This window comes from Ursus americanus, chromosome 25, assembly GCF_024610735.1.
Source record: "Ursus americanus isolate L20-20 chromosome 25, mUrsAme1.1.p, whole genome shotgun sequence".
NCBI classification, from domain to species: domain Eukaryota; kingdom Metazoa; phylum Chordata; class Mammalia; order Carnivora; family Ursidae; genus Ursus; species Ursus americanus.
In genome coordinates, this window is record NC_142151.1 from 1,618,172 (window position 1) to 1,641,126 (window position 22,955).

The window sequence follows — 22,955 nt, forward strand, 5'->3', positions numbered from 1 at the left end:
TGCTCCTCCTGGAATTCCATGTGCTTGGTGGCCCAAATCCCATCCCGCAGTCTGGCACAGGAAGGACCGAGTGCTGACCAAATGCAGAGCCTTCCCAGACAGGGTGCACAGTACTGAGATGGTCCTGAGAGCTGTGTAGCTCCGAGACACTGGTGAGGCGGGGCAGGCAAGAAGAAAGCACAGCCTCCTCCTGCCCCCAAAGTGCCCGACGCCAGTGTGAGTGGTCAGAGGCAGGCACTTCCTGAGGCCCCTAAGGGGCTTCTCTAGAACCAGTTCTCCTGTGCTCTTCCCTCCAAAGACAGAGGCTGGGGTGAGGTCCACAGAGGCAGCACTTGGTGGCCTGATGAGAAATGAGTATGGTCTGTGCAAGAAGGAGGCAGGCACTGGGCCGGGAAGCTGGTGCTTTGAGTTCTTTTCTCCATACTTCGGTGTCTGCAGAGCTGTGGCTGGCTCGGGCTCAGGGCTGCCCCCGCGTCCCTGTGAGTGCGGGGAGGTGGGGAGACTGTGCTCACAGCACACCTGGGGGAAAGGTATTTTGTTTGTTTCATTTCAGATATCATTATCTCTAGCCAGTGATTCATGTGTCGGTGGCTTTAGCCCCAGACACAGCTTAGAGTCAAAGTCTGTATGCTTTGTGGGAGAGTTTAGCCCTGCTTTCCTCCACACCGACTTAATTTCCTGGATCTGAAGCTAGTGTCAAAACACAGCCTGCAGGAATGGGAGAAACGCGTACCAACAAATTCAGCCCGACTCTGGACCTGTGTTCCTAGCCCGTGGTGTGTGTATCTTCTGCACAGTGGACTTTGTTGGTTGTGTAGACAGTGACAGGATGTTCTTGCCTTGCACCTGAAGATAACTCTTCTCTATTCTCTTTCCTCCCTCCCATTCTCTCTTCTGTTGATCCCCACACGGGATGCTTGATCCTGTGTTTGTGGGTGTCTGGCTCCCCCTGCTGTAGAAGGGGAGTACTGCCCCTGGGACAGAGAACTCCTGCAAGGCCAGTGGCTCCAGCAGCTGTCAAAGGAAGAAGCTACGGGTACACGTAAAGGTACCCGCTCTGCCCGTTGCCAACCTTCTACCCTGGCTCCCTAGCAGCCATCCAGAGTTTGCCTTCAAGAGCAGGTCCCACATGAAAAGATCTGTGCTTTATAAAGCTGCGCTGACAGGCTTTGGCACGTGCCTAGCTCGGCACCTGTCCCTGGGCTCAGCCTTCATGAATGGTCATGTACAAAATAGCATTTAAGACAAAGGGGAGTCAAGGGGCATTAGAGGAGAAGACTCCAGAAGCAGCCTCATTGAATGTGGCCCCGTCTGTGCCCCTTGTATGCTTTGTTGCAAGCTCCCTGCTCTAAGAAAGACTCAGCCTCTTCTCATGTAGAGAACGTCATGTCACAGTCACAGCACCCGTAAGGGCGGAGCCGGCACAGGTGTCATCACGCGCAGAGCTGCCCAGAAACTCCCTCCACTGTGCCTCGTAACATTTCTCTGAAAAAGGAGGACATACTGGCTGATAAGTCCCCAAGGCGACATTTATGAGCGGGAAGCAGAACATTATCTGGGGAGAAGACTCCCTGTCTTCTCTTTGTTGTTTAGAAGATGAAGACAGGCTCCACATTTTTCTCTTTGAATTACCTTCCTTAGTCATAGGACACTCCAGCTGTTGGATAACTTTGCTATGATTTGGCCCCATCCAACACCATAAAAGCCAGTTGACCTTAGGAAAATGAATGTGTGGAGACCAGCAGTTCCAACAAGACAGTGCATGTGGGGCTCCCACCCACATTTAATGCAGCATGGTGCCCGCACGTACATTTGGTTATCTTACTGGTACTTTCTGTCCATATCACATTCTCCATTGCTTAAAATTAAGAGGTTGTCTGGTAGTGAAGCCAAGCCGAGAGAGTGGGCTCCTGAGAGCGGGCTTCCGTCAGGAGTCCCGGAACCCTTCAGATCCCGTGGCACCTGCTCTTGCTGCCTGAAAAGCCGTCCTCCCTCCCAAAGTGTCCCCTCTCCGAGCTGCTGGCTGCTCCTTTATTTTAACCCAACCATATGGCATGGTCCAAGCACTGATTATAGGGCGCTTGCAGGGCAGGGGCTGCATGTGTATTCCTGGGGCTCTGACAGCAGGAATAATTTGAAGGGGCTGCTGGTGAGTTCTCATTTAGCTGAAAAGACAGGTCTTGTGTCCAGAGGGGAGAAGTGGGGCCCCAAATGGAGTTTTAAGAAAAAGGGCTTTGACCTCAGAAAAAGCAAAGAGGTATTGTTTTATTCCTGCCCACGAACTCCCAAAGCTTTGGGAATTTACAGGATAGAGCTCTGCTTCTTCTCCCAGCCATGTCTCCCCAGACTCCATTTTTTTCTCCTAACTGGGTCCCTGCCACAGACCAGCATGCAGCATGAGACCTATTATGGAAGGGGGATTTTTTTTTTCCTCTAGCTGCAAAAGATAAACACTAAAAGTACCAACAAAGTAAGTTTCTGTCCTGCGTGAATTAGCTGGTTCATGACAGAATGATACTGTCCCATCCCCCTTTTCTCTTGTCACTTGGCTTAAATCTCAGAGGAGAAGCTATCAGCGTGATAGGTGGCAGTTAGCACGATGCTGTGTGACCACAGAAGGGACATGAATGGTGCATCCTGTCTGATGTCACACTGCTGGGTAATGGAGTTGAGTACTCCTGCCCTGGAGGGATGGCCCTTCAGAGGCCAGTTGTAACCTGCTCTTTTTTCTGACTTGGCATTTAGGCCCCTCAAATGCAGAGAAGATGAACAGGGCATCAGAAGGAGAGTTCTCTTTTTTTGGAGTTGGAATGTATGGTTCTCTTCACTGAAATGAACAGTATAAGTGAAGCTTGAAACAACTAAATCAAGTTGAACAAGTGGAAATCGTGTGTGTGTGTGTGTGTGTGTGTGTGTGTGCGCGCGTGTGTGCTCAGTTTTTGCCTCTTTCTGATTCAAACTGATCCTGGCAAATACGGTAACTTTTCTTTCTGTTTCCTTTCCTGTGGTGTTTCATCCCCTCCCTTCCTTGACTGTTTATTTTCTGCTTCCTTCCTCCATCATCTCTCCCTCCCTCACCTCCTCCACCTCTGGTCCTGGTACTCTAGTCGGGAGCCAGAGGCTACAGCAGATCATAAATCCGGCAGACCCCTTGGAGATCCAGGCTGATGTGCACTGGACGCATATTCGAGAGAAAGAGGAGGAGGAGCGAATGGTACCAACCTCTGAGTCCTCCACTTCTAGAGGTAACTGTTTCAAGATCCAAGGTCCCAATGCCCCAAGAGCACCGTCTGTCCCTGCTTCCCCTCTCACTGTTGCAGAGGACTCTTCCATTAGGACCAAAGCCATCAGTTTGATCGAAATGTAAAAGCCAATGAACCATTTTATTTTCCTGATATTAATTGTGACCACGACCCTTAGCTGTTGTTTGAGGATATGTAAAGTTCTCTACGGGTTAAGAGGTTATGAGTGCTTTCTCCACAGATGCCAAATAGTAAAATGGACTTGACCTTGGGAAAACCAAGAATTTGCTTTCTTTCCCCATATGACTAGACAGGGTTACTCTGTCCACTTGGTAGAATGTTCTGGTGCTTTCCTCGTGTGGTGTGTCTGAGTGTGAATGTATATTGCCAGGACAGGGTGGGGGAGTATATTTTGAACTGAAATAAAGTTTTAAGAAGAGATTTAGATCCAGGAGTCCTTTAGAGTAGCTAGCATAATGTCCAGGTCTAGGTTGCAGCTGAAATGGTCTGTGTTCCACAGTAGGGTGAAGACGAACTTTAGCCTGACTTCTTCTAGGAATAGCAAGCAATAAAAGGGGGAAATGGAGACTGCTGAGGGATGTGGCAGATGCCATGTCATTCTCCGTACCTTCCGACCCTGCATACCCACCGTCCAAATATGGATCCTTGGTGTCGTCAGCCTCTGTCTCTCACTGACTCGTCTTCATGCTTCCATTCAGCGCCTGGCGGGGCCACACACCCTGTAAGGCTCTGAGTAAACAAAGGGGTGCTCCCTGCCTTCGCGAAGTTTAGCCTTTCACAGGGACATCTGATCTTCCCCAGCCCCAAGTCTTCACCTATAGGCAAGACCAGCCTCTGTGAACACTTTCGCAGCAACATAAACACTCAGCAGGAGTGAGGAGAAAGATCCTGCTGACCAGAGACATCGGACTGGCCTGCCGCCCGGGCTAGCTCCGCAGCCTCGGGCCGCCGTTGACCCTCCCTGTGTTTTCTCTCCTTTTCTCATCCTGAATGCCCATCATATAGGCTTACAACGGGACTGTGACTCCTCATCGGTGCCGGACAGGCCTCTGGCTTGTAACATGTCTCAGTTTCTCTTCTGTTTGGGGCTCTAGGATGACCTCAGCTCTCCTCACGGGGACCACGCATTCCTGTGTAACTTTGTATCTATCGTCTGTTTTAAATTCAGTGCCTGACCTTCCCTCCATACGCCGCGCAGCCGTGCAGGCCTGGCTGGAGACAGTCTCCGGAGGTAGTCTGGTGATGTTTGTTCTCTCCCCACTCACCATAACCACTCTCTCTTGGCAGCTCTGCTGGTACCTTAACACTAGAATTCTGGTCCTCTGCTAGTGCATGCCAAGGTGGGGGGGGGCACATGCATGCCTCACCCAGGCAGCCCATCCTTGCATGGACCAGATGCGCACCCCACGCCCTTCAGGGAAGATCCGGAGGAGAGCAAGAGCATAGACTGAACTGACTAAACTTTTATTATTATTGTTATCATTATTATTAATAAAGGTTGAGTAAAGGCCAAAACTGAGGGAACGTTTTTAGCAGTGATTTTTAAAGTCTGTAGAAATTAAGTTGTGTAGCAGTTGGGTGTAAAAGTAGAGGAATCTGTTCATATTCCACAAACCCACCGAAGTCCAGAGGAGGAGACGTTCAGTACTCAGGGACTTGTGGACGACTCCTCAGTGAAGAGGGGGGAACAGAGGATTGGTGGATGTTGTCCAGCTCCAAGTAGAGGGACAGGCTGGGTATAACTAGACGTAGCGTCCACGGAGTCTGCATACTGAGGCGTGGGGTCTCTTCAAATACTTAGGCCAAGAGATAGCTCAGAAACCTTGTTGTCCTTCCTTACCTTTTCTGGAGGGGTATTTCTCAGTGCAGGCGATAGCAGTGCCCAGGACAGTTCTCTCCATTGCAGGACTTTTGACTTCCTTGGCCTTGGCCCTCGAAACGTCAGCCGTGCAGCCTCTACCTCCTGCCCCCGCCATCCAGGCAACAACCAAAACATGCCCTACACAGTATCAAATAAACTTGAAGAAGGGCAGTATTGCCCCCCTGGTTGAGAACTGTGGTCCTAGTGGTTGCTTCTGGGATGGGTAGGATTGGCGCTCTTGGTTCTTTACCACCAGCCTCTTACCGGCCCATCCCCTTGTCCTCACTCGCAGCGGGAGAAGTGGACACAGGCACACAAGTCACAGAGCCACAGGGAGAGCTGCAGCCAGACCCTAGCTCTGTGAGCAGAAGCTGCTGGGCATCCCTCCTAGTTAGTTAGTCATGTCTCCCGGGATGGTTGGAGAAGGCTGGTGCGTCAGGACTTCCCAGCTGGCAGCTGAAATAAAGCAAAAGCTGTGTATGTCTGTGATTCTCGGCTTCCATAGTGTGTGGCAGCTTCTAGCACTCTGCACTCCATCTTAACCTGGGTTTAATCCCCAATTCCACCCCTCAAGCTGCGTTTCTCCAGTATCTGCTGCTGCTGCATTGATATTTCTCACTTGTTTGTTTTTATTGTATGTGACAATTGTTCCTTTCAAGGTACTCCCAGGGACTGTAGGCTTAGTACCTTTCTGACTCTACAACAGACATTTCTTAGTAGCAACTCTGAGTCGGACAACCGTGTGAGGGCCAAGAGACTAGGGCTGGGATCAGGCTGACATGGGGCAGTGTGACTTGAACAGTGCCACACTGGGGAGTCCTGTCATGGTCTCCTTTGTGCTCGCATCTGGTGCAGTTGCCGACGGAAGTATAAATTACCATCTTGAGGCCCAGGCACTCATAGATTCATTTGAGCATACATGTTGGACACAATGGGCCCTAACAGGATGAGCCCCTGGTTCCATTTGCACTGGGTTGGGGTGACTGCCAAAGGAGAAAAGTGCTGGGGGAAGAGGGGCATCTGTGTCCCCACCTCTTCAGAAATGGTGTCACAAAACCATGAGCTCGGTATCCAGACAGGAAGCTCAGGTTTGAGGAGGCACAGAGACTTTTGTGTGTTCCTCAGATATCCCACTTCTTGGTGTTTGATCAACTGAAACAGCAATGGTACCACACAAAGGTTTTAAACCTGTGGAAATAATTGAGTAATTTTACCCCCAGTATTTTTCCCAACAAATGCCACCATTACAGGAAAACATCTTGGCATTACCAGCTCCACGGGCTGCTCGGTATCTCAGAAGGAGGAGTGCGACATTAACTGTTGGCCCGCCTAGAACTTATTCTGGAACTCTCCCATCTTTCCCTGTTGTCTATTCCAAACCTATTTTGAGTGGTTCTTCAGAATTAGATGCAAGCCATTACCTCGTTTTTAATAAGTTGAGTATACAAAAGGGGTAGTAAGATAAGTATATGGCTTAAGGAATTATTTTTATCGTTGGTTTTTTGTTTTGTTTTGTTTTGAGAGAGTGTGCGACTCTGCCAGAAGCGGCGGGGGAGGAGGGGTGGCATGTGCAGAGCGGGAGAGAGACTCTTAAGCAGACTCCACGCCCAGTGCAGAGCCCAATGCGAGGCTTGATCTCACCACCCTGAGATCATGACCTGAGCCAAAATCAAGATGCTCAACTGACTGAGCCACCCAGATGCCCCAAGCAATTATACTTTTTTAACAAAAACTCCTGTGACTAGGTGAAGCCAGCATCTTCAAAGTGCCCCTCCCCTGTCTTCCCCACCCCACCTCCAAAGGTAGTCACTTGATTTTCCTTGATTTTTATCACACTCAGACCTTATTGTCCACACTCAACTTGCACATGCTTACAGTAGCAGGGGACAGATTCATGAGGCTGGACAGTGGAGAGACCAGAGACTTGAGAGGGCCTGGTCTTGCATGGCCTCTCATTATGTACGGCCTTCGAAGAAATCTCCCTGGCTGTGCCACAACCAATGCCCTACTGCCCCTTGGGCTTGGAGCCTTCAGCTCTTGGATATGCAAATCTAAGCATAACCCCTTTTCCTGAAGTGAGAACCTTTGGAGAATGGCTGTGCTTCGAACCCTAGAAGAAGCTCTTAGGACCCCTGACAGACAGGGCCTGTCAGTCTCGGGTACCACAGGAATCTCACAGCATCCTTTAAAGTAGCACGTGTTGCTTTCTTAATTGCTTTCGCTTACTCCAAACTGTTAGTGTGAGTTCCAAGTGTACAGAGGTTAGGAACAAGTCTGAATGAGAGAGAGAGAGAGAGAGAGTGTGTGTGTGTGTGTGTTTAGGGGCTGGTTCATCCTGAGGAAAATGAAGTCGACCAGTGTTTTGCCTCGTTCTGCAGCACTGAAGGGCTACTCTTAAGTCTAGAAAATGAACTTTACATATCCCCTCACCCTTTCCCTCATACTTTATAAAAAAAAATTTTCTCTGAATTATCCCAAGCAAAGCTGCAACCTTTGCCATTTGAAAGGGGAGGTGGGTGCCCTTAGGGCTCACATGGCAGTGAACTCACCAACACACGGCACTGCAGCTGCTAGATGGAGCAGTGTGGCCGTGAGCAAGTTACCTAACCCGTGTGGCCTCGGTTTTGCCCCAGCCCCTCTAGCGTATCAGTGTGAGGATTAGGTGACACAGTCCAGAGAGTGCTGGCATGGGAGCCGTTGGTGCTGCTGGGCCTGGAGAAGCAGTGTCCTCCCTCTGTCCTTCTCACACTGTGGAGCTTGTGGCAGCCTCGGCAGAAGAGGGGAGATGACCAGACCTGACACTGCTCTCCGTCTTCCAGTTGGCCCTGCTGGAGTTGAGCGGTGCTAGTCCCGTGTGTTCAGGAAGGGACCCGGGCTCTCACCAGCGCCCACACCGCTTTTAGCTCCCCCAAGTCTGGCCGATGTCTGCCTTGGGGTCCAAATCCAGACCCTTCAGAGTCCATCTCCGCCCTTCTCTAGGTCTTCACATTGCAGCCCTGGGCAGACCACAACCCATTTACACCTGCACAGGCAGTCTCTCTGTCTATCTGTCTGTCCTTTTCTTCCTTCCTTTGAATGTTTCTGCTTTACAGTCCCATTTGATGAGAATGACCTGGAGGAAGATGTGGACTCAGAGCCGGCAGAGATAGAAGGGGAGGCAGCGGAGAATGGGGACACAGGGGACACTGGTGCTGAGCTGGATGATGGTACGAGGGACCCCAGAGCCTCCCTTCTCCACTGTGCTGACTGCCCTCTTCCCCACTGTGTCATTGCCACTCAGGAAAGATAAGATACGTTAAAGCAAAGGCAAGGCACACAGAAGAGGCCGCCGTTACGTCTCCTGGTCTCATTCCTTATTCTGGCACGAACTTGAATGCGTGTCATCCCACTCCTAAGCCTGCAGACGGCAGAGCCTGCATTCAGTACGTAGTGGTTGCGAAACCGAGCAGACTGGGTGCTTTAGACAAGGGCCTCTAATTCAGTGGATGTCCTCTGAATGGTAGTTGCAAGGAAATGGCATTTTAAGAATTATAGTCTGGTTGGTTGGGGAAAGGGGACAGGGACTGGCCTGGGAGAAATGAGAGGGTCCAGGCGAGACTGTGAGGGGCATGGTCGTCGCTGTGGTGTTACGGGAAACAGACCGTGAGTCCACGAAGCAAAGCCTGCCCTTCACAGGCACATGTACTGTGTTTCTTTCTGTTCTGGTCCCTCACGTGCCATCTTGTGCATTTAAAAAGAAAATGGAGCACCGCAGGCTTTGATGAGAGCACCATGTTTCAGAGAATAAGGGGCCTTGGGCCAAGTCTCTCAGAAGCTTGGGGGGAACTAGTAGGCAGGGCCCAGCTGGGGCACAGAGCCAGGTCTAGACGCTGGTTTGGCTGCTTTCTGGGGACGGCGGGAGACTCGAAAAGAAGCAGGGCCTCACTCGGGTGCTGTGCTCTCCCTTCCCTCCGCTAGATCAGCGCTGGTCTGATGATATCCCATCGGATGCCGAAACAGAGCTCCGCGTGCAGCGCCAGGCAGCGGTGGAGGCAGAGCTGGAGCTGAGGGTATCCGAAAACGAGGAGGAGCAACCCATCACTACACCAGGGCCCCGGGAGAGAAGTAAGTCTGTGGTCTCAGGAGAAACTGCTTCCAGAATTCCCTCTGAGAGCCTGCAAGGACGAGAGCGGTCCCCAGGACACAGGTCACCGACGTGGAGCTGGAGCAGAGCTGGCGCGCTGCACACCAGCCTCCAGACGGCAGACAGCTCTGTTAGCTGTCCTCCTTCCCCATGCACGGACCCTGCACGTGGCTTTGGCCAACAGCCCTTTCTGTGTGTGCTCTGGAGCCATGAACGTGTAGGAGGTACATCCCCAAGCTGGACACATCACACACACAGGAAGAAAGTCCACACTCCAGAGTGAGCAGAGGTGGCATCCGGGGACACTCTGGGAAAGCACTTTTCCTCTGCTGGCCGACAGGGACCCCCTACAGAGGTGGCTGGGAGAGGAGCTCTCAGCAGGAAGGTGGGGGGTGCTTCCTTTTATAAACCCTGTGTCTGTTCTGTTCAGGTGCTGCCCAAGTCCCCAGCCCTGCCCCATCCCCTGAGGAGCGAGCTGGTCTGCTCTCCCCAGGCCATAGCCCTGTGGCAGAGGTAAGGGCTCAGGGCTCCCTGTGGGGGACGGAACTGATGGGACCTCATCTTAGGGCCCTTGCTGTGAATCCATTTTTTTGCTTCTTGTGCTAAGCAGGCCTGCTGAAAACAGGAGTGGCCTTGGGGATCCAGCTCAGTCCTCACCACGAGGACAGGGCAGTCTGGGCAGCATCTCCCTAACCCTGCGCTGTACCAATCCCAGACCTGAGTCATCCCACCACTGTGTCGCTCTGCTATCATACCACAACATTTTAAAAGTAACTGTTTTTAAGTTAAAACAATAATTTTTGTGGAATCATTGGTTTGATATTACAGATGGATTTGTTTCTTACTGTTATGTAAAATGAACATATGACTGAGTTTTAAAATTAAAAATATTCACCCAGATTACCAGTGGTATGTGAGCCACACGTTGGAGAATGCTATGTAAGTGGATCACAACAGTATGATTTCACCTATGGGAAATGCTATCTGGAGGACAGATCGGGGAAGGAGGCCAAACTCAAGACCTGGGTTGGCTTGATTTGGTCTTTGAGATTCTAAGAAGCAAGATGAATTTGGTGATTTCATTCGTGAAATTGGGGGAGCTTTGCTGAGACTAATGGGTGGGGTGACATAAGGATTTGTGCAGGAATATCTGGATCTTTGAGCTTCCTGGGAAAGACAATTTGTAGTATAGACTGTAAAAAAAAAAAAAATAGCTGTTTTAAATCTTACACTGTGGGCCCCTGTCTTCATACATCAGAGATCTGGAGCTCTTGGGGTCCATCGTCAGGAGAGCTGGATCCATTAACATGCTTTGGGCAGTGTCCATTTTAGTGCACAAAGAATGTAGGATGTGTTTGAGATGAACCAAACCCTGAAAGCTAAGTCTGTTCAGCAGAGTAGAGTGGCTTTAAAAATTGAACAAATAGAGCAGAAAGTGAGGAAGGTTCTCCTGGAGCCATATGAATGACAGCCTAAAGGACAGAGAGAGGAATTTATTTCATAAACACAGGCCCTTTGAGAGAGAGCTCCCCAGTGGGTTTCTTCTGACCATTGAACCCTTCCTTCTAAGCAGCTTCTGTCTTCCTTTTCTGTAGGGGGCCCAAATCCCACCTGTCTCTGTTGCTACCAAGGTGAAATTGCCCGAAGAGAGCCTTTCCCCTGAACCTTTGCTCCCCAAAGTGAAGCCCAAAGAGGAAGTGCCCACTGACCAGAGAGCTGGGCGCTCTCCTATCCGATTGCAGCCAGTGGCTCTGCCGGAAGCCAGGACACCTACCTCCCCAGTTAGTTCACAGCACCTGTCACCATTGGCCACCTCCACCCCCACCACCACCCAGCTCCCCATTTGTTCCCAGCCTCAGCCTTCCACTGAGGCCACTGTCCCATCCCCCACCAAGTCCCCCATACGCTTCCAGCCTGTTCCAGCCAAAACATCCATCCCCATGGTTCCCCTCCCCTTGAAGAACCAAGGGGACACCAAGGATAGACTGGGCAGCCCTCTGGCTGTGGATGAGGCCCTGAAACGGAATGACCTGGTGGCAGAGTTCTGGATGAAGAGCGCCGAGATCCGCCGCAGCCTCGGGCTCACACCTGTAGATCGGAGCAAGGTGTCCGAGACCAGCTTCCCCTCACCTGCCTTTAAACCAGCGTCCCTAAAATCCTATTCAGTTGAGAAGTCTCCTCAGGGTGAGGGGCTCCAGCTTCTAAAACCTCCACCTGTGCCTAAGAGGCTAGGCCTGCCAAAGTCGGATGGTGACCAACCCTCCCTGCCGACCCCCAAGTCCCCATCTGACAGAGAGTTGAAAAGCTCCCATGAGGAAAGAAGAGATCTGTCGAGCAGCTCTGGGCTGGGCCTTCATGGGAGCTCATCCAACATGAAAACTTTGGGCAGCCAGAGCTTCAACACCTCGGACTCCACCATGCTCACTCCACCTTCAAGCCCACCCCCACCCCCACCCCAGGATGAGGAGCCCGCAACTCTTCGAAGGAAGCCGTATCAGACTTATGAGCATAAGGAGACCAAGCCCAAAGCCTCGGTGATCCCACCCCCCCCACCTGCCTCCTTTATGCGGGCCCCCAGAGAGCCTGCCCAGCCCCCTCGAGAAGAGGTGCGGAAGTCGTTTGTGGAGAGCGTGGATGAGATCCCCTTTGCCGATGACGTGGAGGATACCTATGATGACAGGACGGAGGACTCAAGTCTACAAGAGAAGTTCTTCACCCCCCCCTCCTACTGGCCCCGCACGGAGAGGCCCCTCCACCCACCCCTAGCCAAGGAGAATGGTAGGTTGCCTACTCTGGAGAGTGGGGTCCAACCACAGAAGAGGGGCCTGCCCGTAGTCTCTCCAGAAGCCAAGGAGCTGGCTGAGGAGCGCATGCGAGCCAGGGAGAAGTCTGTGAAGAGCCAGGCGTTGAGAGACGCTATGGCCAAGCAGCTGAGTAGGATGAAGGAGATGGAGATGGCAGCTGGGACCTCCAGGCCCCCAGGAGGCACCTCCCGCAAAGCCTCCTCAGTTCCCTCCAAGGGCAAAGACCTCGGCCCCGAATCCCCTAAACGCCCAGTTCTCAAAGGCCCCGGGGAGCCCACCCTGAAGCACGAAGCCACTAGTGAGGAGGTCCTCTCCCCTCCATCGGACTCAGGGGGCCCCGATGGTTCAGTCACCTCATCCGAGGGCTCCAGTGGGAAGAGCAAGAAGAGATCGTCACTCTTCTCCCCCCGCAGAAACAAGAAAGAGAAGAAGTCCAAAGGTGAGGGCCGGCCCGCAGAGAAGCCCAGCCCAAACCTCCTGGAGGAAGCTGCTGCCAAGCCCAGGTCCTTGTGGAAGTCAGTCTTTTCTGGGTACAAGAAGGACAAGAAGAAGAAGGGCGATGACAAGTCCTGTTCCAGCACTCCTTCCAGCAGTGCCACTGTGGACTTGGGCAAGCACAGGATGTCTCCCGTTGTGCGAGCAGGTATGTCAGCACCAGGGGACCCCTCCTGGGGCAGGGCATAAGGGCTGTGTCCTCCAGGCATTGGTTCTCCTCAAAAGATCCATTTCTCCTGCTGCTTCTCTGAGAGTTCTTAGAAGCTATGCTGATGGGGTAAGGAAGAAAGAAGCTGAACCATAGGCTCACAGAGCATATTCCACGTGGTAGAATAATTCTAAAACCCAGCTTGGAACTGAGTAAGGGAGACCTGGGAGGTGTGTGCACTTCCTCAGGTCACACAGCCCCAGAGCGGGGCCTGATTCTGAGCAAGGTGGAGCGCGGCACTTCGGGGAGGAACCAAGCGGACACCACCTACTCAGTGTTCGCACTGCCCCTGCCAGCACAGGTGTCGGCCTCCAAGCTCCTGGCTCCCCCGCATGGGTTAAGAAAGAAGCCAGCCTCTCCCCTGCTCTCCTGGGTGGTGCGCGTGCATGTAGGAGGCAGGAAAGCACCGTGGTGTCCTCGATTTGCCTCTTCTTTCCACCCCCAGAGCTTCAGCTGCGGCGCCAGTTGAGCTTCTCGGAGGACTCGGACCTCTCCAGTGACGACATCCTTGACAGGTCCTCCCAGAAGTCCAGGCGAGAGGTATGTAGGGGTCAAGCCCAGCCTAAACCCCTGTAGTGATGGTCTTAGCTGAGGTGGAAGAAAGGGAAAGCAAATCTCAAGCCCAGGGTGGAAAGCGAGCGCCTTCCTCGGATCTCCCAGCAGAGCCACTGCTGAATCCTGAGCCCAGCCCAGGCCCAAGTAAGAGAGACATAAAGGGAGTTCTTCTCTTGGGTCTTTTTTTTAGTGAACAGCTGGGGCTTATTTGTTTCAATGTCTTCTTGGGAAGAAAACAGAGACATTCCACACCCAAAGATTCACTCGATTTTTAGCAAGCTGCTGGCATTCTCCATTCCTTCTTTTGTCCTCAGAAATCCCATGTGGAATAGCATCCACCAGTGTCCAGAGTGACAGGAGAGGGGTTGTCCGTGCCCCAGTCTGGTGGAGGTTGGGACAGGGATGATGGTTTAGGCAGTAGATGGAGGCTGAGTCACTAAGGAATGCACCCTGTCATCCTGCCTGCTTTGTACATTTGTGGATTAGAGAGGAAATTTTGCTATTAAAGAACCAGTCCAGGAAACTGACCTGGATTCTGTGCTGAGAAGGGCACTATGGATCTGACTTGGTCCCTTTTACTGCCCCAGGCTTAGGAGCTGAGGAGGCCACTCGACTCTCCTGAGGAGCAAACCCACAATGTGGAGGGCTCTTGGATATTTATTCAATCTTCTGATTTCCAAGGGCTCTTGTAGCTCTGTGTAGAGATATTGAAGTTGGAGGAGGGAGAGGGATTAGAGAAAGTCCTGACATGGCATCGGCATCACGGAAACAGTGATGGGGTGGGGCGACAGTCCAGAAAGGCCTGGGCAGCACACAAGGGCAGTTGAAGCTGCACCATCTCCATTGTCTGGCCTGGGACACACACTCAGCCTCCTGTCCCTGGTGACAGCCCAGCTATCTTCAGCTCCCTTTTCTGAATGAAAGATGTCCCCAGAACGCCATATACCTTCCTTACAGGGCTCTCCGGGGCTTGCATTTGAGTCTGCCTCTCTGTTGGCTTCCAGGGAATTGCCACGGCAGACCTGAGCCTCACACATATCTGGTCAGTAAAGATGGCTCTGCAGCTGTGGCCAGCCCCCTCCTCCCAGCCCAGTCCAGCTTTTAACAACTTGGCACACTGGAGGAAACTCATCTTTTAGTTCTCCTCTCACTCTTAGTCTGTTGGCCTCCCCTGGCCATGCCAGCTGTTTACCTGTCCAGTCTGCTAGAAGGACACCTGAACAGTCAGGCCTCTGATCCCGCCCTGCCTTGTGCAGAGCCAACTCTCACTTGTCCTGGCCAGGCTGGCACTGAGTTAGGGTTGGGACCCTGTGTGCTGGCTCTCCCCCAGGAGCCTGGCTTCGTGGGTTTCCTGTCAAGTGCTCCCCATTGTGCTTTCCCAGGCAGCAGCATTTCCCAGTCCTACTGACATTGGGACTAAGAACTGCTTCTGGATATGTACATGGGTCCCTCAAAATGTGCTGACACTGGGGACTGGCACTGCCTTAGGGGGCTCATGGAGCAGGGTGGTGGTGGGCAGGGGGTCTGTGAAGGAGAATGTGGCTCAGGGTTCACTGTGCCTCCGTGTAGATATGCAGATATTCAGCCAGTTCATCTCCTGTTGGTCAGAAACTCCCATCTGTGGTTGCTTTTGTGGTCAGTCTCTCCACTGTTTCTCTATTAATTAATGAAACATCCTGGCAGAACATGGAGTGGCAGGCTGCCCAAGCTGGCCATGCCAAGGCTTCTTCTTGGCAGTATGTGTCACTGAGGACAGCTTTCCCTGGGGCCTGCTGGCCTGAGGCACATAGGGAGCTCTTCCCCTTCAACGTGCCCAACAAGTCGTGGACCCCACTCCTAGAATCCCAGAATCAGAGGCGTGGGGGGCTTCGTGTTCCGTGTGTGCCCCCACGGGGCAGAGCCATTTGCTGGAGGTTGAGCGGACAATACTAAAGTCAAAGCTGAGCCTAGGACGTGGTGACCTGAATCCTGCTGTGGTGTGAGGTTGGCCTGGGTGAGAGCAGACTCTGTATTTTCAAGGATGGAAGCTAAAGCACGAAAACAAAACAAAAACAGGCGTGCTGGACACTTTGGAGTAATTAAGTGAATTTGGTCGTAGATGGTATAATATGTGTAGATATGCAGCGTTATCACATCACATCAATGTATGTTCCTTGTAAGACATTAAGGTACATGTAAGGATTATATACATCAAATCTATAGCAAAATGCTAACATTTAGCAAATCTAGGCAAAGGTGTTCATTGTTCTCTTCCAACTTTTCCTAGGTTTGAAAATTTTCAGAGCAGGAAGTAAAGCAAGTGGGGACACCTAAAGGGACAGTGGGGTCAGGAGGGAGCATCTCTAGCAGCTGGGGGAAATGGTTCCTCTTAAGTCACAGATCCATCTCTGCGTCAGGCGTCTGTGAAACAGGTGCCTGAGTTTTATTTCATTTAAACATCAACAACAAAAACCCTAAAATTGAAAATAACTTATTTTTATTTAAAATGTTTACTTAGAAAAATTAAGATAATACAGACTAAATCTACATATCACCTGTAACCCTACCAACAAAAGATAATTCACATTCGCCTCTTTTCTTTGCCTGAGTCTGACTTTAAATATAAGTGATGCACTGTGTCTTCACCTCTGTGGCCCAGCCATGGGCGTGTGCATTTGCTCTGGGACGGGCTGTGGTCCCCACGTCACAGCAGAAGCAGCGGCTGTGGCTGGCCTCCGTCTGTCCACACACCGCAGATGCGTCATGACGTCTCTGCTTGAGTCGCTGCCTCTGCCGAGTTGGAACCTGCCCTCGCCTGCCAGAAGTCAGTCCGCGATCGCCCCCACTCCCTTTAACTCTTTACAGCAGCCACGGTGCGGGGCAGACGTTAGGTGCTGTCGCCTAGGTTGTGGTTACGGAGTTTCTACGGAGTGGTTCACATGCTGCTTGGGGAAATCATCTGTCTTCTGGTTTTTTTAGCTGATTTGTTCTAATAATGAGATTCATCCTCTCACTCTGGCTTGTGGGAAAGATGAGTCAGTCTGAGGCAGGACCTATGTGCCTGATATACTTTTGGTGAATATCTGTTATTTATGCTATTTTAGGCCCCTTTCACTGTGCATAATCAAGAAATGGCCCCCACCCCCATCCAGGATTTCTGGGTGGCCCACTAGGAGCCCACCTGGCCCACACTGCCAGGAGACAGCCTTTTGGAAGAGATCAGTAGGTTTGATACTCAGTTTCCTCTGTATCTTTGTCTCTATGTCCCTAGCAACAGGAATTTCCCACCACCAGGGCTGCGCACCCCCCCCGACTGAGCTGAAAGAAGTGGTCTGAATTTCCACAAGCAGATGGGTTACTGAAGGCGAAATGGCATCATAACCATATATTTAAACAGCTTTGGTTTATTATACACAAGGGAGAGTGAAAAGAGAAGATTTGGAGCATAGCAAGGAAGAAGCTGTCTTCTCAGTAGAAAAGTGAACCCAGTCCTTATTCAAAACCAGGGTTCACTGAGACTCTGCTGCTAGGATCTGTATCCCCAGGTTCCTCACTTACGCAGTCCTGTGTGACATTGTGAAAAATAATCATGTGTTTTAGTCTTTAGTCTCGCGTGTTTGTTTTAAACCTCTAACTGATTTTGCTCCATTTCTGTGTTCTAGTTTTAATTTTTTAATTGTTATTACTATTCTGTTTTGTTTTCCGTTCCCATCCCCTTAAAAGTCGATTTCTGTACCACACGCCTTGGCGTTCAGGAGAGCGCATGCATCAAAGGTAGTGTCTCATTCCCGTGGCTGGTCGTCGTCGCATGCGTGTCTGTGATTAACCACGCGGAGCAGCCCCCAGCCCTGGCCCTCCAGCCACACCCTCACTAACTGTTCCCACACGCATGGAGCCGTAGCGAACACTGGCAGCAGAACTCTCTTTAGCTGTGTCATGCGGACGAAGGGGAGATGCCCTACTCTTGACTGGCTGGAGTGCATGTGGTAATTTCACTCCAGGGCTGCCCTTTGGGACTGGGCACCACAGGAATGGGGAGTTCGTGTGCTCTCTGCTCTGTGACCTGCAAGGTGAAATGCTTAGGGCATGAGAACACCATGATGTTCCTTAAGGACTTCCCTGCTCAGTTGGCCCTCCACCTTCCTTGAGCTCTTAAAGATTATTAGACTATACTCATGAGTTGAATTTGGAAGTCTCTTTTAAGATCTATCTAAGTCTCTCTTTTTTTAACTTAAAGGAAATAAAGAAGATGTTAGGAATAGAGGCAGACCCCTCAGCATTTGCCTCTTGGTGGTTGCTTGGTGTTTACACAAGGCATCTGACCCTGCCTTGCACCCTCAATGCCCACATTTGCGGGTGGAGTTGCTCAGGAGGTTGTGTCCACGGATTTGCCCTGTTGCCTCCCTAGGGCTCCATGGCAGTGGCTGGAACCGCCCTGCCAGACCGCCGCCTCCCTCCTCTCAGTGTCCGACTGCTGCCTCTGTGCAGACCCTGGGGGCAGTCTAGGTTCACCTCCCTGGCTCCCTTCTTCAGTCTGGATCAGTTAGCTTGGGGCTCACTCAGACTTAGAAGCATTCCCATTTTCTCTACTTCAGGTGTTACTTCTTAGAGAACCTTATAAATATCACTCATCTGAAGGAAGTAGCATTTTATATGAAACAAGAAAATAAAAGGATCCTGATTTTTCTTTTTCCTTTCCCTGTATAGGCATACATTTCTGCAGTGCCCTCCTAGAAGCAGGAGGCTTGGGGGAACTAATTATCATATTTTTACCCCCTGAAAGTCTGAAAAAGAGCAGACATCCTTGCATGGGAAACAGGTGATCTCTGTGATAAAGGAGCGTCTGACCCTTGGTCCTTTTAACTTCCTAACATTCAGTCCCCACTCAGCTTCCTGCCCCTGGGGCAGTATCTCATTTGTAGAGCTTTAGCTGTGCCCTGTAGCAGTCAGGCCTCCAGCAAGGACGAGTGTCAGTGAGGCCTCTGGCCCAGTCGCAGCCTGGGAGTCTGCCCGCCAGGCACTGGGCAGAAGGGCAGCTCCGACCTAGTGGAAGTGCTCTCCCTGCCCAAGCCTGCCGCACCTGGCTAAGGAGATCTCTCTCATTCTCCCCAGCCAAGAACTTACACGGAAGAGGAACTGAACGCGAAACTGACCCGGCGTGTGCAGAAGGCGGCTCGGAGACAGGCCAAGCAAGAGGAACTGAAGCGGCTACACCGAGCCCAGGTAAAATCACTGAAGGGGCCACAGCTCCTGAGAGAGAAAGAGCTTCCTTCTCTCCAACATGCTAGTCCTTGTCTGCAACACGGGAGGGTAAAAGGACAGAGCAGAACAAGACGGGGAGTCCCTGATATCTGAGAGGACAGCCCCAACGTGTCAGGCCACAAGCCTCTGGATCGGTGCAACCGCAGAAGCCTCGTTTTTATGGAATTCTGGGTAGAAAAGGAAGAGCCGGGCTTTGAGTTGCCCACATGCCTTGCTGTGGAGTAATCATTGTAAAGTCAACTAGTTCAGTTGGGAGGACTGTCATCAAGAGGCCATCTGTGACCTGTCAGCCTCTGGTGGGTCTGGGCTTCCCAGGTCAGAGCTGTCCTCCAGGCATCAGCCTCTGTGTTCAGGCCTCACAGATCCTAGACCATTCCAGATTTTCTTTCTGGAACAAAAAAATCATTTCTTTATATAAAGTATTAAAAGATATCTAAATACAATATGTTTTTATAATGAAATTGTGTATATATATAATTGTATTCATATTAGTACACTAATCAAAAACTATAATCAATGAGAAACATTAACGGGAAACCCAAATACCAAGATATTCCTCTGAATATCATGTTTAGCAAGCATCAAAATCCACCAGTCTTTTAGTCCTTTTTTTGAACATTATTCTGTATCCACGTTCTCTGCACTGATTGGATCCCTGGATTTTATTTGGTTTTCTGTGTGACATTTTCCAGGTATATGTCATGGGCTGCTGCTTTGGGGGTTGAATGTCCTTCTGGTATCCATGATTAGTCTCCGTGTAGCACAGAGAAACTTCTCACTATACACTTCCAAACAGATTCTAGCACATTGCTCCATTCTAGATTTTTTTTTAATCTTCTAGAGGCAGAATTTCTGCAGTGCCCTCCAAGAACCCCTGCTAGTGCTTTAGCAATCTTACCATTGGCAGGGTCTTACTTAGGACGCAGTACTTCAGTCCTTGATGCAGGAGCTGACCTCACTTCCTGCGTCTGAGCTCCCCTGCTGAGGGCTGGACGGGCACCCGCACGCTGTGCGGCTTACTAACAACAGGCCCTGGGGTATTCGACGTGGTTGGTCTCCACACCCCACTCCAGGCTTAATGCCCAGGGACGAAAGCCTTTCCAACTTTCAGACCTAATTTGTTTTTCTCCCTGTTTGTGTTTGCACAGTTTAGCTGTCCTCCTGAAAGCTAGGAGACAGAGAAAGTTGGGTGCTCACACTGTTCTGTTTTCCCACAGATTATCCAGCGGCAGCTGGAGCAGGTGGAAGAGAAGCAGAGGCAGCTGGAAGAAAGAGGGGTTGCCGTGGAGAAGGCGCTCCGTGGTGAAGCAGGTATTGTCTGGGTCTCCTTTGGGAGGAGGTTTGTTCCTGAAGGAAAGCCCCTGCCCCCACCCCCCCATAGTAGGCTAGTTTTGTGTCACCTCATGTGGAACTCAGCTGCTTTTCCAGCAGGGTTCTCTGGGGCCCTTCATCACCGAGACTGGAGGTTCCTATTAAGCAAAGGAAAAGGGAAGCATCTCTGTTTGGGACTTCCCCAAGGCCTGCACTTGTTCTTCACCCTGTCGGAGGGTTTGCCGTTTATCTGTAGAACGAACTCTCAGTCCACTTCACGTGTTATTGGCAAGCACTGGGCCTCCTCCTCTCTTCTTCCTCCTTTCTCCCTCCCCACCCCCTTCGTTTCCTCTAGAAAAAAATAGCTGGGAATAAGGGACACTGTACCACAAGGAGCCATCACAGAACTGCACGAGCGGGTCCCCCAGCCTGCACCCCACATGCCACCTCCTGTGTTTAGCTTTGTGTGTTCCCTTTCCTGCTCAGACTGCACACAGAATGGGAGGACACATGCCCCAGAGAGCCCTTACCACCTCCTCCAGTGTGAACCCAGGCTCTATGTCTGCCAGAGGCTGGTCACTCGGGGCAGGGTGGACAGGCACAGGGGACGATGGCGAGCCAGCACAAGGTAGATACGGGAATGGCTGTGAGGACCACACGCTCAGTGGCTGCCATGCCCAGGGAAGAGCTGCAGAGTGTCGTGCAGTCACCCCCACTGTTCATCCAAGGAGCCTGCGAGGTGGGTTCAGCACAGTGGGGCACACAGGAAGCAAGGAAGTACCTGAGTCATCCCTGATCCCAGGGGCCAGAAAGAAGCCCTGTTGGTTCTGGACCTTCAAACCACTGGGCCAGCTCCAACTAGAGGCCCAGCTCAGGCATGGAGTGACTGATCTCTGCTCTCTCAAGAGTCCATGAGTCTCGGTCCAGCCTCTGGATGGAGAAACTTCCGTGTCTTTGTAGAAAGCACAGGCCTCCAGGGTCAACACTCAAGTTGTGAGGCAGGACATGAAGAAGGGAGGCGACCTAATGTTGCAGTAACCCCTGATGCCTTGTTCTAGCATGGCAGAGGGACAGGGCTGCTACATCTTCTGGCAGGCAGGCTCTCTGTAAACTCATGACGAACCAGTAAAAGGCAGCCAGGAATGGGGCCAGTTGCTGCCGTCGGATCTTGCCGAGCTGAACTCACAGGAAGTGCCTCATGTCAAGATGAATTTGCAGGGTTCTGCAGGCCCCAAGTTCATTTGCGGGGGAGTCAGGATTCAGGCATAGGAGAAGATCTTTCGGGCCCTTCAAGGCCTAGAAATTGCAGCTGAACAGTCGACTCAGTGATGACCTTCAGGTGAAGAGATGGGATGGGGAGAAAGATGAGGATGTGATCTTGGTTTTGTGCCTTACCTGATGCTGGAGTTACTGCTTGAAGTCTGGGCCACCCAACGAGATGCAAAAAGTCAAACCACTGAGCAGCCTGTAAGCCGGAAGCCTGGGACGTGTGACCGCGAGGCAAGCACTGGCCCGTGTCAATGAGTGGAGATTTGGGTTCGCTTCAGAGGGTCTCCAGGCCTCCAAATGAAGCTGTGATGTCCCCCACCATCCTTGTTTTGGCTTCCTGCCCTGCATGCACTTCCTTGGCCCCTCCGTGATGCCTGACCACCCGGAGGGAATTAGCCTAAGCCCGGCAGGGATGTCCTGCCCGGCTGTTATAGGACTCACAGGGTCCTACCCTCGTTGCTTTCTCTTCTTGCAGATGTCAGGAGGGAGCCTTCTTATCCTTCCCCACAGATTACTTCTGCCAAGATGGAAAATGAGTTATAGATCTTCCAACACATAGAATAACTCAATAGGCTTGTGTACCTCCACTTCATTGTTAGCCTAAGTCCTCAAGGCAGACAGTCTGCGCCTCCTCCTCACAGGGTCCTGAGGTTCAGGTGGGCCGCCCCAGGGTTGATGGTTTCTGCAAAGCACTGGTGTACCTGTTGGATGCCATGCAGTTCGAGACTGTGGCATTGCTTCAGTATTTCTAGAACAGGCTGTTATTCAAGCTGCTGACTGCCAAGGAGTCATAGAAACTCACCCTTGAAGATTGGTGTGCGAGATTGCCAAAATTCCCCTTTCTAGTTGTTTAGGTAATTACCTTTCCATAAAAACATACAACCAGGATTTCATCTAAGTCAGTGGTTTTCAGACTTGTTTCTTAGAAGCAAAACCCTTCATAGAAGCCAAATTGTAAGTTTAAGTTTAAATCAAAAAGAACAACTCTAGAATGTTGATAAGCACTAATCTGGAAATACAGGTTACAGTGGAGAACTGCAAGTGATAATAGGCCTCAGCTTCTAGTCCATCCCTGGGGCCCAGTATAGAGAACATCCTGACACACCGAGGGAGTTGCCAGAAATGGCAACCGTGTTTTAATAGTTCACTCCGAAATCTCAGGATACATGCAGTTTATTTTTTATTTTATTTTATTTTATTTTTGAAGATTTTATTTATTTATTTGACAGAGAGAGAGATAGCCAGAGAGAGAGGGAACCACAAGCAGGGGGAGTGGGAGAGGAAGAAGCAGGCTCCTAGCAGAGGAGCCCGATGTGAGGCTCGATCCCAGAATGCCGGGATCACTCCCTGAGCCCAGGGCAGACGCTTAACGACTGCGCCACCCAGGCGCCCCAGGATACATGCAGTTTAAATTACCTTCATCCCAGAAGCCAAGGGTGGGAGCAGTAGGAATTATTTACGCAGTTGAATCACTACTAAATCTAGCAGCACTTTATGTTCCTTATAAAGAGTAGGTCTCAGAGAAAGTCTCCCAAGCATGCAGTAAACACAAAAGCCAGCTGTGCTGTGATACCAGGGCCTGGATGTGACCTCCTTGAGGACCGCGCGGTGACGGGGGCTGCTCTGACAGGCTGGGTCTCCCTGAGTGATGGCTCCCCAGGGTGCTGTCCTGTGCAGCTCTCCGTGAGCACTCTCCTTGCAAAGCCAGAATTTATATAAATACGTAAGATATCCTCTTCCCTAACACATTTTCAGGGAGTACAGATACTTGCACATGGAGGGCAGAAGACACTGGGTCCTGAGAGCCTCGCAAAAGCAAGTTTAC

The 22,955-nt window shown here is 51.2% G+C and overlaps 1 protein-coding gene across 24 annotated transcripts in view; it reads left to right on the plus strand.

Annotated features, from left to right (window-relative positions):
* Nucleotides 1-22,955, plus strand: part of MICAL3 (microtubule associated monooxygenase, calponin and LIM domain containing 3) — a 199,947-nt gene that overhangs the window by 157,028 nt on the left and 19,964 nt on the right. For 11 of the 24 annotated variants that reach the window (XM_087855444.1, XM_087855464.1, XM_087855447.1 and 8 more), the window contains 11 exons: nucleotides 959-1,048; nucleotides 3,108-3,245; nucleotides 4,432-4,494; nucleotides 8,217-8,330; nucleotides 9,082-9,228; nucleotides 9,678-9,760; nucleotides 10,843-12,694; nucleotides 13,200-13,294; nucleotides 17,012-17,062; nucleotides 18,401-18,511; nucleotides 19,768-19,861. In XM_087855444.1, coding sequence (XP_087711570.1) covers nucleotides 959-1,048; nucleotides 3,108-3,245; nucleotides 4,432-4,494; nucleotides 8,217-8,330; nucleotides 9,082-9,228; nucleotides 9,678-9,760; nucleotides 10,843-12,694; nucleotides 13,200-13,294; nucleotides 17,012-17,062; nucleotides 18,401-18,511; nucleotides 19,768-19,861 — 2,838 coding nt within the window. The remainder of the gene's footprint in view (nucleotides 1-958; nucleotides 1,049-3,107; nucleotides 3,246-4,431; nucleotides 4,495-8,216; nucleotides 8,331-9,081; nucleotides 9,229-9,677; nucleotides 9,761-10,842; nucleotides 12,695-13,199; nucleotides 13,295-17,011; nucleotides 17,063-18,400; nucleotides 18,512-19,767; nucleotides 19,862-22,955) is intronic. The other 13 variants (XM_087855446.1, XM_087855450.1, XM_087855455.1 and 10 more) reach the window with 10 other exon arrangements.